Source organism: Scomber japonicus, chromosome 1 (assembly GCF_027409825.1).
Source record: "Scomber japonicus isolate fScoJap1 chromosome 1, fScoJap1.pri, whole genome shotgun sequence".
NCBI lineage: Eukaryota > Metazoa > Chordata > Actinopteri > Scombriformes > Scombridae > Scomber > Scomber japonicus.
The window spans coordinates 34,480,803-34,498,621 of NC_070578.1; the positions used below are offsets into that span (position 1 = coordinate 34,480,803).

The window sequence follows — 17,819 nt, forward strand, 5'->3', positions numbered from 1 at the left end:
TGCATTAGGGCGTGGCTACGTCCTGATTGACAGGCTGATTATCCAATGTCCTCGAGATCCAGCCCTCGCAACCTCGCCCGCTCGGCCCATGGCCCCGCCTCATGCCCATATAAGTAGAATCCGTATTTTTCCCAGCATGCACCTGAAATTTTCAAGATGGTGCTGCCCAGATTCGAAACTATTGGCTTCCAAGCAGCAGTCCACAAACCAATGGGTGACGTCACGGATGTTACATCCATTTCTTTTATACAGTCTATGCATCTACCCAAAAATCCAGCATCGGTCGGCCTCTAGAAACACTAATGTGCATATTCAGTGAGCTGACTAACGCGGAAGAAAACCCAGAAGCTAGATGGTGAATGAGCCAGTCGAGCAATTCTTATAGGACTGATCGGTATCTAGCTCTTAAAATACATCCACGATTCAAACGTCATTTCAAATAAGGGTCAACAATGTGCAAAACGTTTTCATTTCATGTTTACTGTTTCTTGTACTGTTATCTAGTCACAGTGGGCCAAACCTGTTGCTGCCCTCTCTTTAATATTCATGTGTGGGTCACGACTATTAAACATATTGCTCCTGTGTTCAGCCAGAAACACCTGCAGTGATATCAACCTGTATAAATAAGTATACATTTGCATATTTTGTAAATAAGTACACAAAGGGCTTTCAGAGGTAGGCCAAGCTTGCTCGGAGCTGTGTCCATTGCTTGGTCCAAACCATGCACATTACAAATGTACAAAATGTAAATGTTATGGTTACGTGAAGTAAAACGAATAATTCAGAAAATGAGAAACACGAAATAAAGACGAAGCCGACGCCGACTTACCACCCCTGAGTTTTTAAGTGTTCAACATGCAGCTCCAATTGTGTTCAAAACATTATAATTTAATGAAGATTTACAAAAGTAAATATAGTTAATGGAGCAGGAGCTTAGGGGCTTTTTCCTTGTTAGTTTATTATTGGAACAGCCCAACAATAACAGCACAGCCCAAAAACATGGAGCTGTATTTTAAAACTGGACTAAATTTAATTTCTAAGGTCGTAATCTTTATTTTAACGGCATGAGAGAACATGTTTCCACTTTTTCTTTGCAAAAGAGCCAACGAGAAGTGAGGTCCTTTACATACAGTACAGTGTTACATCATGTAGCTGTAGTAATGTTAAGTTATGTGGCAACACATCTATAAGCTATTGCTCACAGTTGGCTTCCTTTGTACAATGTCTGCGAGTACATTTCTTCCTTTGTGACTCTTTTTCTGCAGATTTCTTTATTTTCTGTTCAGTATTGATTAAATGCTTTCTGTCCTTCCCCTCACAGCTGCTCCTCAGATGTGCAGGCTAATGGAGTCACTAGAACTAATGTTACTTTAAAACTCGTCTCTTTCTTCCATCTACTGTAAGTTGGTTCAGACATCAAGGTCCATAAAAATATGATGTATTTTTTAAATCAAAACAGCCTTGTTGATGACATAAAAAAAATCTAAGTACAGGACCAAGTTTTTCTTTAACCAAGCCTCAATGGTTTTTTTTCTTATCTACCGTTTTATACAGGCTGATAATTTAGAGCTGAAAACAAACACCTGAATCCATCTATTCTGTTCATTTACTAAAACATTATCAACACATACAAGCCAATCAGTATCACTAAGTATGATCAAATTTCATCCAACTCTCATACACTGCTCACCTCTGAAAAACTGCTTTTTAAGATGTGTTTTGCACCTCTGGGCCTCCGTACTGTCCGCAATACAACTGGCCTTTACTTCTGAGAACTTCCACACACTCAGACTGAAGTGGTTGAAATAAAATTTGTATGAATTTGGTCTAAAGTGCTGAGGACCAGACTCTCATGTGACCTCAATGACTCAGAGTTTGATTAAATTAAGACTAAAACTTGGACTTTAAAGATCACTGCAGGCCAACTGGAACATTTTAGAGATTAAAATTAAGCATTTAAAACAAAGACAGAGCTTCATAAGTAAAAATCTTGCAATTTTATTTGCATATAAAGGCAGCTAAATATATCACAATGAACTGAAAGAGAGAACTAACATTTCCATGAAGAGGGATACAATCAGAGAAAGAGCGAGAGAGGAACAGAGCACGAAAAGAGCATTTACAGAGGCAAAGTTGAGACAACTATTGGCAACATTTTTTTTTGTGCTAGCAAGATTGCATTTACACACAGTGCAAAATTAGAAAAAAAAAGCAATAAAACACAAATACTATCAGATTTACACTTAAAGGACAACTTAACCATGTTTAGGCAGGCGTGTTGTTGGGAACAAACAGCACCTGTTGGATTGTGACTCTGATAAATTTTCCTCTCTCATCCGAAATAAACATTTACCCTACCGGGAGAGTCGATACAAAAAACATTAAAGAAACCTCAAAAGAGCGCCTGATGGGAGCATTAAAGAAACATGTCAATCATACAGGTGCATACAGAAAAAAAAAATGCACCACATTTTCTTTTTTTCGTCAAACACAACTTTTAGTACAGATGTTTTACAACATGAATATATAATATATATATATTTTATACATACATTTTCCAAATCAGATCAGAAATCCATGATGTTACAAAGTAAATTTTTCGGGCTGTAATTTGATAGCTTTCTGTCCCTGCGTTAGTCAGGTGTTGTTCTGCGGGGATGATGGGTAATAAATAAGGACTTTTCTCTGAGCTCGCAGAGAGTGGGGCTCTAGCTGAGAACATTAAAGCTAGTTTAAGGCAGCGTCCCTGTCAGCCAATAAGAAAAGAAGAACTGACGAGAAAACAAACAAAAAACAAAAAAATAGACCTAAACACAAAATATCAGATGATACAACATAAAACAATGGCATCCATTGTCCGGCCAACGCAAACCAAACATAAAGAAATTGTACAAATTCACAAAGCATCAATTATCTTACAGATCTGACCAATATTTATCAAGAGCAAGATTGTTTAACCACAAAATCCCTCCGAAAAAGGAGAATACCGGTGTCACTTTGACATCCCCCCTCCCCTAAATTCATGTTGCATCGTGTGCTATGTTTAATTAGACTTTATCCCGTGTTTCTTTTTGTGATTTTTTTAAATACAAACTCTCCAAATTAACGTCTGTCAGCTGACAAAAAAGACCCGCTAATGTAGTTGTAATGATGTACGGAAGCCCAGAGAGGCCAAGAGTGTAAAAAATGACTGGTTGTGTTTGTGTTGTGATCACAGAAAAAAAAATCTATTATAACAGCTTACATCTAAATAATATCTGAGTTAAATGTTCCCTCTCCAAAAAAAATATTAAATCATCACCGTGAACTTTTGTGGCGTTAATAGTGAGGGTTTCAGGTTTAGGTTTCCATTTCTTCCCGTGGCTGTCAGGTGATTGGAGCAGAAGCAGCTCAAACATGAAAACGGTGAACTCTGCGAGATGAAAAAAAAAAAGTTTCTTCTCACTGAACAAGAATGAAAAACATCATAATGGCTTCTTCTTCTTCTTCTTTCTTCTTCTTCAGGAGGAAAATAAACCCTGATATCTGCAAATATCCTGATTGATTACAGAAAAAAACAAAAACTCTGAGAGGGAAACCAGCATTATTGGCACAAACTTTAAAAAAAAAACAATAATACACCACCGGTATTCTCCTTTAACCCCCACCAAACAAACTCAACCCCCCCCCTTGAAACCCCCCCCCCACGACTCCAAATCTTCTCAATCTCAACAACAGCTTGGAGAAGACCAAAAGTTTTGCAAAGAAACACTTAGAATTTTTTTTTTCTCTTTTTTTTCTTCTTTTTTTAACTCGACATATTTATAGAAAAAAAGTAGTTTATCCTGCCCCCCCCCCCCCCCCTCCCCCTGCTGCCCTTTCTCCCCTGCGTCCTCTGGTCTCAGGAGCTGGAGGGGTTGGGCAGGTCGAACACAATGGGGGGGTTGGTGGGCTGGAAGCTGACGGTGCAGGTCGACGCGTTGATGAACGTCGTGTAGCCGTCTGTCATAATCCCGTAACCTGAAGAAGAAGAACACACATAGAATTACCTCAACGTCAATATCTACTAACTGTGGAGTCAGGAGGAAAGTTTTTTGATAGATTATTGTGCTCAACTTATTTATATTGTTCCTTCAGTTTGGTGAGTCATACCCTTGACTTCACTTAAATAATTTCCCACAAAGTAATAGTGTTCATTTATCACCTCCTTTCCATTTTCTCCACTCCACACTAAGAACTAACTGCTTTTAAAGACACTTTAATTTAACATTTTTGGGCTTAAACACAAAAGATATACATCAGATTTTGGCGATAAAATCCTGATATCTCTATATAACTATTTTATGTGACGAGATGTTTTTCGATCCAACACTCACCTCTGATAATACTGCAGTCAACAGAGTAATAAAACACATAAATAAAACATTTGAAAGGTTTTTAAGTGCTTCATGCCTACAGATGAATGCACAATAATCCAATGTGACAAATTACTTAATCTGAAGTGATTAAATGACTAGATTACTAGTATGTAGGGCTGAGTATAAACTACAATACCAGCACCAATCCAAGTACCGTTAAAGTGATACTGATTCAAAATTGAAATCACAATTTTTTTAAACTTTATTGGATATTTCTTGTCCATTCAGCTTAATTCATTTTCTCTCCCAGCAGCAGCCTTTTATCTACCGCTTAACGCAACACACAGAGTGCAGAGATATTAGTGCTGAGCGAGTTCCAATGATGATAGTTCACACATCACTTCCTGGTTTTTAATAATTAGTCAGTAAACTCAGCATCGTCTGACGCAGACTGGAAACTCTGCACTTTTATTTACAGTTAAAATATTTCACCGCGTGTTTCAGCTTCTGTCAAACTAACAGAGCTGTAGCGGCTTCCTGTCTAAGCTTTTCAAAATAAAACCGTTGTTATTGAGCGATATCTCATTATTATAAAAAATTGTTTCCCCTCGATTTTATTCGTTTTGAAATCGCCCCTAAATCATAATCACGATCAAATTTCGATGAATAGAGCAGTCTTACCTCATTTGACACCCATCATGTGAATAGAAGCATTAAATTGCCTTAAATGTCACCACTCGTCCACATCTAAATGATTTGATCCTCACACAAATGCATTCGGAAAGTCTTCAAATTGTTAATATTTGTTATATACAGTGGGTCGATCACATGTCGCATTAAATCGAAGAATGCTTGCATTGATTGGCTGTGAGCAAGTCTGAACAATTAGTCATATTTTCTAGCTTTGGGTGCAAAAAGGATCGATTACAGGTATCGTCTGATGGAAGATATTTGGATACTACTTGGTATTGATTTATTGCGGTCGATACCTTAAAAAAGGTATTGAGTACTGATACCCAGCCTTACTAATATGAGGGAACAATTTATATTTTAGAGATAAAACAACATGTATATTCAATCTTCATACAGAAATGACTCCTTTATTGGTCACGAATCCTTTTAAATATTTATACTTAAAGATAGTGGAAGGAGGAAGAACATGTCTGATTGGCCTCAACGGGTTTAAAAAGGTATTAAAAAGGAAAACTGCTCATAGGTTTGAAAAGACTGACTGAAGTCTGAAGCGTACCTTCGTGAATGCCTCCAAAGGCGTGAAGTTTGGGTCGCACCCTCTTCTGGACCGTGTTGAGCAGCTCCACGCAGCCGACCCTCTGCAGCTCTTTAGGAACCCAGTCTCGAAAACCTACAAACACAGAGACACACACACACACACACAGATGAGTTATTTTTAAATTAGTCTGAGTCAGTTAATGAGGTTTATCAGTTTTATCATCATGTTGGATCAATAATGAGCTTTGAATTTAAACCTCACAGATTATCTATAATGTAAAAGTGTGAAGCTGAAATTTGACGAACTTCAGCTTTAAGAGCAAAATTCTGAACATATTTTATTTTGTGAAGTTTAGTTATTGTAATAAGGCGCCTTTAATGCATTTTTACATGGAAACACACATTAAGTTTGCTTTGTTGGTTAATTTTAGCCATTTTGATTTAAATTCTTCTCATTGGATCTGATTCGAATAAAATCCTGATTCTTCAGGCTTTATAAATAAAACTGAGGGCGTCAAACTGGGTTTTTTTTTCTTACACCTGCTGCAGGAGGAGGAGGAGGAGAAAGAGGAGGAGGAGGAGGAGTAACTGTTCATCAATCAAAACACGCTGCGGCAGATATTTTGGTCTAATGCATTATGAATGTGACTGAAACCTGTTCTTGATATTTCTTGCACAGTCTTGCAGCCCTGATTTTTCTTTTTTCTGATTCTCCTCCAGTTTTCGAGAGCTACCCTACAACACATACATACATACACTCTGAGCCGCCGCCCCCTCCCCCCACCACCAAGCTCTGCTCTGCTCTCCCATGGTCTCTCTCCTCGTTTGCAGCGTCTGTCACACTGGTGCAAAATCGAGTTTCCATGCAATCAAACGGCCGCAGCAGCAACCCTCCGTAGGCGAGAAAGAAGGAAATCACTCAATAAAGCCAGATGGAGAGCGCAAACCCCCAAACCCCCCTCCGCCCCCCTTCCAAAAAAAAAAACAAACACACAAAACAACTGGGGGAAAAAACAACCAGAAGGGAAAGTAAAATCAGTCTAAAACCAAACAATATACATTTTCTTTTTCATGAACAAACACACAAATATTGAATCACGATGCGTTCAGGGTCCTAATACTGTTGGGGTTAGATTGAAAGTGTTTGTACTTCATTATAACGTAGACACACACACACACACACACACACACCTTCATGGCCTGCTACGACGCCTCCAGTACCTTCACACAGATTTTTTTTAAATAATGTGGTATAACCTAATTAGGTATGGTGATGAGGGAGCTGTGATTGGTTAATTGGACTCACCGAGCGGAGGTCCGTGGGTCATCAGGATGTCGATGCCTTCGGGGACGAGGTTCCATTTATCCAGCAGAGACTGACCCCGAGGCAGGTTGAACCCCCAGCCGTTAAACCACGGAGTCCTGCAGAGACCGGAGAGAGAGAGAGAGAGAGAGAGAGAGAGAGAGAGAGAGAGAGAGAGAGAGAGAAATCACATTAACATTTGCTCTAGAGACAAATTCCACCGTGATTACTCCTCCATAAAACTGAAATCACTCCAAAATCCACATTACTGGATTTTTAAATGTTTTATTAAAAGCTGCAGCAGGTTAAAAAAATAATCTTGCTTTCATGGGTTTTATCTTGATTTTTGTCTTTTTAAAAGTGCTTCTTCATGAGAGACGATGATGCATGTTTAGGAGCCAACAGGATGCTGAGTTTGGAATTAGTAACAAAAAATATGTACGCACACACGATGTGAACCACACTGAGCTGATGGTGTTTACTATGGAGCAGCTGCACAAGTTGCAGTCTGTCATTTACTTGCTTTGGATTAGTCAGGAGTTTAATAGAGTTTACAAGTTGTTGTTTCTTTGTAGTTTTTACATCAACAACTAGATGATAAAAAAAACAAATGTGATATGAATAAATACTATAAAGGGGATAGAGCTGCAACTAAGGATTATCTTCACTACTTATTAATGTGTAAAATTTGCTCTATTAATTGAAAAATCAATACTAGTTCTGTGTATAATGTCAAAAAGTGAAAAATACCAGTAATACTCTCAATGTATCATCTTCAGAGTTTGTTTTTAATCTAATCAACAGTCCAAAATCATCAAATTATATGAATTTACTATCACATAAGATGAAGAAAAGCTGCAAATCAGTAGGTGAGATTTTGCTTGAAAAATAACTCAAAATAGTTATCCATTAATTTTCTATTGGTTGACGCATCGTTCCAGCTCTGGCTGCACGCTGAAATGAAAAAAGAACAAGTCTTTTGTTCATACAGAGGTTTAGACTTTTCATCCATCTGTGCAAAAACTGTTTAATTGCATTTAAACATGTTTAAGTTTTACTTTTCAAACTTCAATTAAGTCGTTTCTTTCTTCTGTCAGCTTCAAATAAATGAAACCTGAGCTATACATTTGTAAATGGGAGCCCTTGATTTGATGCACCAGGAGAGAGAAACTTGAAATTCAAAAAAGAGTCTCAATCAAGTTTGATTCATTTTTGAAGTCAAAAAAAAAAAAAAAAATCAATGAAAAAGGGAGCGGATTTCTAAACAGTAGGGAGCCCCGTCATGTGTCAACCCCCCTCCACCCCCCTCATCCCCTCTGCTACCCGGGCTACAGATTGATTGACAGCAGCCGGGCCACCTCCGGCAGCCTGGATCGGAGTGTGCAGCTCCGGGGTGACAGGCAGCATCTCAACCTTCCCCAGCAGACACAAAGAAAGCCTCGATCTGGCTGAGTGGGAAAGAAGGATGGATGGATGGATGGATGGATGGAGGAGGTGGTGGTGGTGAGGGGGGGGTGAAAACAGATGAAGAAATAAAGCGAAGCGTGCAGAGGTTAGATATAGCAGCGGGGGCGGGGAAACTGAGGGGAGAAAAAGAAATTGAGTAGAGGCTGGTTGATAAATTGAGCCTTCATTTATCACAATAGTGGTAATGGCAGTAGAAGGCTGACAACAGAGGAAAGGAAGATAGATTATTATCACATAATACCTCAGTATATACGCTGAACTGCTGCAACACACCCACCGAAAAAGAAAAAAAGGAAAAAAAAAATCTTTTAATTCTAATTTGAGGTTTGCGGCCGAGCGTCGTTGATGATGAAACGGTGATTTGGGCTCCTGGGTTACTCTGGGACAGTCGGAGCAGCCTCCAGTCACTTAGCGATGGTGCTGCTGTGTATAGTATTTGACCGTGGGGGAAATCAGTGCTCCACGATCATCAATAGGCTTTGTTACAAGTGAGGGATGGGCGCTCCGGCTCTAATCAATACTCGCTGTTACACAGGAGGGCCGAGTAAGGCTAACCAGGACCCGAGGAGGCTCGAAAAAAGGTTTTTAAAAACTTCCTCTGCTGCAAATAAGACACACTGTGAGAGAAAAAGTGCATTATAAAGCAAGTCTGAGCTCTGGTAACAGTATTGAGTGTTTTTTAGTGCAATCGGACACAAAGAGCAGCTGACGGGGCCGACCTGAAGCTCGCTCTTTTGATTCTCTCGCGCTTTGCTGGCTCGCCCCGCTCGTTCATCTCGCTCGGTGGAGAGCTGAGAAATGAGGTTAAAAATGAAATATGAGGAGCGCGCGGGGGAGTGAAGGCCACAGACTGAACTGATTAATTAGAACTAATCACACAAATCGGAGCTAATGGAAGTCTAATGGATTACTGGGGAAGGACTGGCCACTTCTCGGATGGAAATAGTGCGGCGGCGGCGGCGGCGGCTGTGATGTGGAGTAACTTAGAAAGCGGTGAATCAGGACAGAGCTGGACCGTGCGGCTCGGTATTCGCCTGGCTTTGCTTTTGACTAATAGTGACAAGGCCAAACTTTGAGAAATGGCTGAACGCTTTTACACCCCACCCCCACCTCTCTTTGATTCAAGAAAAAAATAAAAATAAATCGTGGTCTCTTGTAGCAAAAATAAACAAACAGCTGGAACGTTGAATTCGCTCCGTGTTTTCACATGTTTTCACATTCATCTGGGTAGCAGTGGGGATGAAACATGACCCCCATACCACTCTGACATGAGCCATGGATCCGGAGCGGACCAAAAAAAACAAAAAAAAAACAGGGTCCTGACTGAATGCAGAGCGGGTGCTGCAGCCTCGACGCCACAATGGCCCCCATTGTCGTCTGCCTGCCTATGAAATATACCTTCCACGCAAGTGCATTTGTTAACCTCCGCCAAGATTAATGACATCCAAGTCACATAAAGGAGAGATTGTTTCCTGTGTGGATGTGACACAGGTTTTTATTATACTGTACGGGCTCTCTCTCTCTGTGTGTGTGTGTGTGTGTGTGTGTGTGTGAGTTGCGGACAGAGTGCACGTCCACCAGCATCTGAGTGGGATGTGAGTGTTGAACAGAATGTACTGCTGCCAGTGTCTCAGTCTGCTCTCAGTGCGAGTGTGTGTGTATGTAGACCAATGTGTGTGTGTGTGTGTGTGTGTGTGTGTGTGTGTAGACCAATGTGTGTGTGTGTGTGTGTGTGTGCGTGCTGTGATCAGACAACATTCGGGAGCCCAGTCTTTGCCTTGACACTCGCCATCTGGAGCGCGTCGCCGTGGCAACAAAGGAGAAGCGTCTGGAGGTACAGGCGCAGTGGGAAGTAAAACGATGTCGCAGGAATTAAAAAAAAAAAAAGAGAAAAGGCAAAGAAGTGAAATGATGGAGAGACGAGACTAGGAAGGAGGTGACGATCGGGGAAGGAAAAAGAAAGAAAGAAAAAGAGAGAGAGAGAGAGAGAGAGGAGTTGTATGGTAAAAACGACAAGGAAGACTCCTTTTTTTTGGGGGGGCGGGGGGGGGGGGGGCGGGGGGGATTATTGTGCTGACTCCAGAAAAAAATAGAGGCGATAATGTTCAGGGAGGAAAGTCATCAACAAGAGAACTTGCTGAGGAAGAATCAGACATCAGTCGTTCCCCCTACGAGCACACATCAAACGAAACAACCCATCACACATGGGAACAAAAAGGGCGGTAACCATGGTAACGGGGACATTTAACGATCGCGCCCCCCCTCCCCTTTAGGAATCAAAACGATGGAAACAGGTTAAAAATGTGCAGCCCTTGGGCCGGCGGCGGTGGCGGAGGTGAGGCAGACAGAAGCCATTTAGGCCTCCTGTGCAGAACGTCAATATTCAATTAGGCTGGTGGACATCATTAGGACGGCCGCGCCGCGTCTCTCTGGGCGTGACACCGCTCTTAACCCCTCTGCTCCCCCGAGCTCCTCTAAACCGGGTCCCTCGACAGTGCTATGATACCACACACATGCACGCACACAGACACACACACACACACACTCATCTCATTCCACCTTTTAATCTAGCTCCTCCCTCACTTAATGGATCATTTTAACTGATATTTTACACCTCGTCCGATCAGCTGTTACAGACAAAAAGGATCTCTGATGTTTTTGCGTCACTCACCCTCGAATTATTTTGCATGCGTTCGGAGCTGTAACGATTTAAAATGATGGTTTTAAGTCTTTTTTATGCTGCTGCTGGTTAGGACTAAACAACACATTGGAAGACGTCGCTCGGGGAAACTGAGCAAACCTTTTCACCATTTTTATCCACCAAGCAACCAATTAATCAACAAATTGAATAATCATTAGTTGTATCTCTAGCTGTGTTACTAATTTACCAAAATCTGCTTCAAAAATCTTTCAAAATTAAAAGGAAATTAAAGACAACAGAGCTTAAATTAGATCAATATTCTATCCTATCGATAGAAAATGATGATAATCAATTGCTGTGGGGCTAACTGATCAGATTCTGCACATGATCAGGTTTTTATCAGTCCTCTGAACGCATCATCCTGCAGCGTGTATGTATTTTTGTTTAACGTGGTCTCATCACACCTGGCAGTTACGTAACCCCCCCCCCCCCCGCCCCCCGCCCCCATTAGCTTCTGTGGCGTTCATGAACCATCTGACTCCGTGTCTTCATGGAGAACAAATGCAGTTTCACCTCTTCTCTCATGTGTGTATTTTTCTAGTCAAGATATTTTTTATTGAAGAATTAAATAATAATGATCTTAAACTGCTCTCGGGGTTAAAGATTTTCAATCGTTTTCTTTCTCCTCCGCCTGACCTGCTGTTTATTCAGTTGCTGGCCTCAGAAAATGCTTTTTTTCTTCCTCCTCCTCCTGCTTAACAAACTCAGGTCAACCTCTTTCATCAAACACACACACACACACACACACACACACACACACACACAAACCTCCATTTACCCTGTGCAGAGCCGACTGTTTACCAAACACAGGTACAGCGCAGACTCTCAGCCAACTATTGTTGTGTCTCATTCAAAACACAGATGAGACCTCTGCTGTCCTTTTCTGCAGCAGAGACGCAGCAGTACAAATCCAACAACAAACACTCAGGCTTCTAAACGCGTGTGTGTGTGTGTGTGTGTGTGTGTGTGTGTTTGTGTATCTACAGCAGCGAACGTCCTCTAATGACTGCATTCATTCCCTGAGCCCAAAACTTGAACCCTAACCTTCAAGCCTTCAGAAGCCTTATTGAAGTCCCTGAGACATTGTTATGTTCATTTATTGAGACAGATTCAATTATATGCTGATGATTTAATTCCTCACAATTGAACATAGTCAAGGTTCGACTCTAAAGCCTTACCGGTAACATAAATGTTAATTTTGTCCCGTGGTGGTGTGACAGCGAAGGCTGATTAAAATGTTAATCTGCTCAGAAGGATGAACGTGCTTCATGACGGTCTGCCTGTCACATTTTATGTTTCTTGAGTAAAACTAGACATTTGGCTTCATGCAGGCACAAATTTAAAGATCAAGGGGTGCCAAAAATATACAGATTGATCCTTTAGAGACTGTTATTGAATGAAATTGGTGAATTTTAAGGGAATTTGACGACGCTATAACTAAGTAATGACAGAAAATGTGATGCAATCTTCAGATATTTCCACTAGAGAAAAAAGAATAAATGAAATAAAACTTGTACACTACAGGTTTAGTGTCAATTTTCAGACGAGAGGCTTCTTCATGTTCAATCATCAGATAAGAAGATATTTATCGTAGGCGAGCCGCGCAGAACAATTTCCTCAGTCAGAGCGGCAGGAAATAGACCAGAATACAATACGACTGTGAGACATGTTGGGTTTAGATTAAGGGGTCTCGGGGCTCGATCGCGGTGGGGTTCGGCCAACTCTTTCACAGCAGCATGCTAATATCTCTGGAGGAAATGTTGGTAATAATCTCTCAGTGAGATACTCAGAGATATTTCAGCTGTAACTCAATGCAACCAAATGTCAGTAATGAAGCAGTGCTATTACTCAACAGGAATGAGAGGCGGAAGTATGAAAATAAGACCCAGAAATAACCAAAAACACCCATTTAACTTAATCTCATCAGTAAAAGTAAGAACAAAAGGCTGAAGTCCTGATGTCTGGTCATCTTCTAGCTTCTGTAACTCAATGCAATCTCTCATTCAGCATTTCTCTTTTTGTTCTTTCTGAGCAGATCAAACATGTTCCTCAGGTTTATTTTCCATCTTCTACGACCCAGACCCAAAAACACCCATTTAACTTAATCTCATCACTAAAACTGGATTTACCCTCAAGTAGGACTGTATAAAAGTAAGAACAAAGGGCTGAAGTCCTGATGTCAGGTCTATTTCTAGCTTCTGTAACTCAGAAGCTAGAAATGTTCCTCAGGTTTATTTTCCAGACTGACACCCACTGAAGCATGTACTATTAGAAGCTGAAACCTTCATGATTTTAAAGTTATACTTCCTTAAGATTTTCATCATTGGTTGGTACTTTTGCTTTCTGTAAATAAAGTGTCTATACAATAGTTTTCTATCTTGGTTGATTCCAAGTTGGAGTGAAACTGCCTTCTTCAGCCTCCGTCCTGCTGTTATTACAAACTAACTGCAGCCTCTTAACTCACCTCTGATCCAGATGTGATGTTTAACCTACAACTGTGTTTTTTTTTAAAGGTGCTAAAAACAGAAATATCAAAAAAACCCAATCTATAATCCATATCTATTGAATCACACAACACTGGTTATGGTGTTGTGTTTGGTTATGTTTCAAGGCTGGATGTTTAGTCATTTGCATTTTTTGTCAGATTTTCTTCGTTCGGGGGAAAAAACCCAAAAGTTCTATTTTCATTTCAGCTTTCAGCTCTCTCTCAACACCCCGCATTACAGACAGAGCACTTTGTGTGTCTGTGTGTATGTGTGTGTGTGTGTTTTGGTTGTGAGATAAGATCGAAACATGTCTCAGGTAAAGTATGATCCTCCAGCTAAAAGCCAGAGAACAGCTGCACCCTGGGATATCAGCCCAGCGCTGAACACACGACGGGACGAACAAGCTGCACCGTGACCGGCTCAGAGATAACGAGAGAGAGAGAAAGAGGGAGTGAGTGTGTGTGTGTGTGTGTGTGTGTGCAGGTCCAGCGATCCATCGTGTCTGACCTCTGAGTCAGAGCGGCCCCGAGGTCAGCGGGGGGAGGGGTCTAATTGATCAACCTGTCAGAACCAATGAGGAGGGCCATGTTAATGGGACTTTTATAAGCCCCGCGGGACGCACCACCTGACATTCAGAGCTGTATGAGTATGTGCAAAGCAGAGTGCATGCCCTGTGTGTGCACGTGTGTTAGTATATATATGTGTGTGTGTGTTAATATGTGTGTGTGTGTTAATGTGTGTGTGTGTGTGTGTGTAATCCCAGAGCCCAGGTAGCCTTATTAAAAGGAGCCAAGTGGAGACTCTGGCTGGGTTTTGACAAATGGCCTCTCAACACCAAGGCCACCTTTACAAACTTTGGGGACGAGGTAGAAGGCGAAGTCACAAGGGTGAAGGGGCCGTATGTGTGTGTAAGTGTGTGTGTGTGTGTGTGTGTGAGTGTGTGTGTATGTGCTCTGCTCTGCCCCAGCACTAATAACCTGTGCCTAGTGACTGATGGAGTGTGGAATGGATTAATCTCGCTGCAGCCATGCTGCCAAATGCCGAGGCGCTAAGGGTTAGCCACCAGACTTAGCCCGCTTAGGAAAGGCTACAACCATGGGGACGGGTTGGTGCACACAAACACAAACATACACACACACACACACACACACACACACACACACACGTTCACACTTTCCCCAGGGTTTGTCTACACGCTGAGATGCGGCCAGCTGCAGTTTGACCTGCAGGCCGCTAATGTAAAACAACCGCTGCATCAGCCAGCAGACGATTCATAGCAAACACAGCTGCTCTCGATGACCCGGCAGCTTCCAGCACTTCACTACATACAGGTCTGTGTGTGTGAGTGTGTGTGTGTGTGTGTGTGTGTGAGTGAGCGTGAAGACAGAGAGGCAGCGAGTGGCGGAAAGAAAGAAAGAAATAAAGCAAAAAGGGCAAGAGCCAAACAGTGTAACTAGAAATCAAATGAGAGCAGGCAGGTTCAGAGTGTATCCCCTGCCATCATTACATCTAAGAGACTTCCTTTTTAACCACTACCCCCCCTCACTGCAACACACACACACACACACACACACACACACACACACACACACACACACACACACACACACACACACACACACACACACACACACACACACACACAGTCTTTGCAGCCGGAGATACACTGGATTAGCACGGACATCAAAGCCATCAAAGACTACAGTAACTGAATCTGTGTGTCTGGAAGAGCGTGACTTACAGTATGCATGCAGCATATATAAATATATATATATATTTATACTGTACGTGTGTTTGTGTGCAGAGAAGATAATACCAAAGTGTTTAAACCAAAAAAAAAGCCCCACAAACTGCAACAATATGTGACATTTCTACTTAAAATGAATATTAAAATTGTTGCTGATTAACTTGTTGTTTCATCTCTATTTAACATATGGAGTCTCACATGTGAAATTCACAGTTCAAAATGTAGTCTTGGGTTTATTTTTAAAGACAGCATCTTTATCACAACACCAACGACTAATTTTAAAGGCGTCACATGTTTGTGTTTATTCTAAAAACAAATGTAGGCCAACATACTGTTAGAGGTGTTCTTTTTAAAACTTGTGATACTTTTATCAGAGCCTCACATGTCTAATACCATGTTTACCATTTGTTGCTGAGCAGGTAGAGTACAGTGGGCTTTTTAGAGCTTCTTCTATAAAAACAGCTGAAAACAACACTGTGAGAGCACTGAGAGGGAACCAAAATGATAAAATAGCAGCTAGACGGTTAAATAATGAGCTGAAACTCACTATAAAGCTGCGTAAAGCTGAGAGAGAATCACTGATAATTGATATGTTGTTTTTATGCCAACAGGATGAATGATGTATGTCTGAAGGCTAGTCGAGGTCTCCGTGGCACTAAACTGCTCCGTTCCTGGTGTGTCTCTCTTCCTGTGGATGTGGCAGGTGGGATTTAGGAGGAGCAGGGAGGTGTTATGGGAACACGGATGTGTCTACATGTGAACATGGAATCTAAACACTTTGAAATATGGATCTGTCAGGATGCTGGGCAGGTCTGCAGAAACCAGAGACCAGACTAATAAAGAGAGGGAGAATCTGGGTACTATTCAGGGAGCCTCTGTGGGGGCTGGGGGCAGGGGCCGAGACCTATTCAACCTGCCCTGAGACACAGGGACAAGAGTCCCATTACCCTCCTCCAGCCCCAACCTTTATGAACTTGATCCTGGAGAACAATGTGGAACAGGGGAGGCAGAGCAGAGTGAAGGGAGGCCAGGAGGATAATATATCTGGGAAATAAGTGAGCTTTCCTCTGTGACAATAACTGACAGACAAGGTTTCATTTCCCAGCTCCGCTCCAAGAACCAGGGCTGCAGCCTTTTCTCTACTCATTTTAAAACAGGAACAAGGTGATCTGAAAATCGAATAGACGCACTTCGTTACACAGGTGTGTCTTTGAGGCTGTTTCAAAGCTGTACCCTCTTACTGCTTTTCTTCCTCAGCACAAAGACTACCGCTCCAGGTCTGCAACTTAATTGAAAAAAAAAAAAAAAAAAAAAAAAAATTAAAAAAAAATTGAAAAAGCTGTTTGAACATGTCAAACTTTCATTTATGACATACAATACTGAGAACAGATATGGGATGAAAGGAAATGATTAAAAGGGACCATTGTGTGTTTTGGCCTCTCACAGTCATTTTGCCATTTCAGGGCAGACGCTGAAGGTTTCCTACTTTTCAACCACAAACTGAATTTTAATAGAAAGAGGAATAAAACAATAAGCCAAACAAACCCCAAACTGAGATGCTTTGACATGAATTCACCCCCGTTAGCCTTCCTTCCCTGAATTCCTGCAGAATTTCTCTCTTTTGAACCTCATCTCCGCTCTTCTAGACATGTGCACTGATACATGCATAACTTTCTGATGTAGATAAAAGCAAAAAAAGCTTCTTACAGATTTGAATCCTTATATTTTCAAAGACCCGCTGGAGGTCGGAGCGGTTGTTGATACCGATATAGAGATCAATGACATGGTTGTGGTTGGACCATCACTTTCTTCTTCTTGTGATGGTTTTTAAAAAATAACAAAATCACAATTACCTCCCTTTAGGACACATCTTTCTTTCTTTAGCTACTTACAAAATGTGCATAAATGAAACTTTATAACTGTGTCTTCTGATTTTCTCCTTTTTTAATTGGTTGCTGCAGCCTGTGCATCCAGAACAAACAAGTTGTGGCTTCATATTGTGAATTTGACGTCCATTGAAGGTCTATGACTGTAATGCTCCATCACTAATGAATGTCTTGCTATGCTTTTTATACATTAAATATAGGTCAAATGTAAAATATCACAGCCTCCATTACATGTCTTTATCACAAGTGTGCTTTTTATGTACATATTCTGTATATATAAGATGATCTACCCCTCAAATCCAGTGTAAATTGGGCCCTAGACTCCATGTATCCCATCATGCAATGCCAAAAAGTAGCTAACAAATAATGGCGACTCTGTTCCAATCTTAGTTGGTGTTTTATGTGTGTGTGTTTGCAGCCCTGTGTTACTTACTGCTGTCTACAACACATTTCCTGCAAGGGACAATAAAGTTTATCCTTATCCTTAATGAGGACTCATGCTTTAAGAGTCATTTCACATTTCAGTCTCACTAAAAAGCTTCAATTTAAGTCAATAAAATGTGTCACTTTATTATGCCTTACAGATTATTGATAGGAAATCACTAGCATACCAATCCCTGCAACCTATGCTTTATAAATCACTAATATTAAACTGCTTTCTA

General features: G+C 41.1%; 1 protein-coding gene across 1 annotated transcript in view; it reads right to left on the minus strand.

The window, feature by feature from the left end:
• Nucleotides 1–3,880: 3,880 nt before the first annotated feature.
• mpped2a (metallophosphoesterase domain containing 2a) overlaps nt 3,881–17,819 on the minus strand; it is an 83,610-nt gene continuing 69,671 nt past the window's right edge. Inside the window, exons 5-7 of the mRNA XM_053317219.1 lie at nt 6,874–6,989; nt 5,587–5,700; nt 3,881–3,999 (exon numbers count right to left, since the gene is read on the minus strand). Coding sequence (XP_053173194.1) covers nt 3,881–3,999; nt 5,587–5,700; nt 6,874–6,989 — 349 coding nt within the window. The remainder of the gene's footprint in view (nt 4,000–5,586; nt 5,701–6,873; nt 6,990–17,819) is intronic.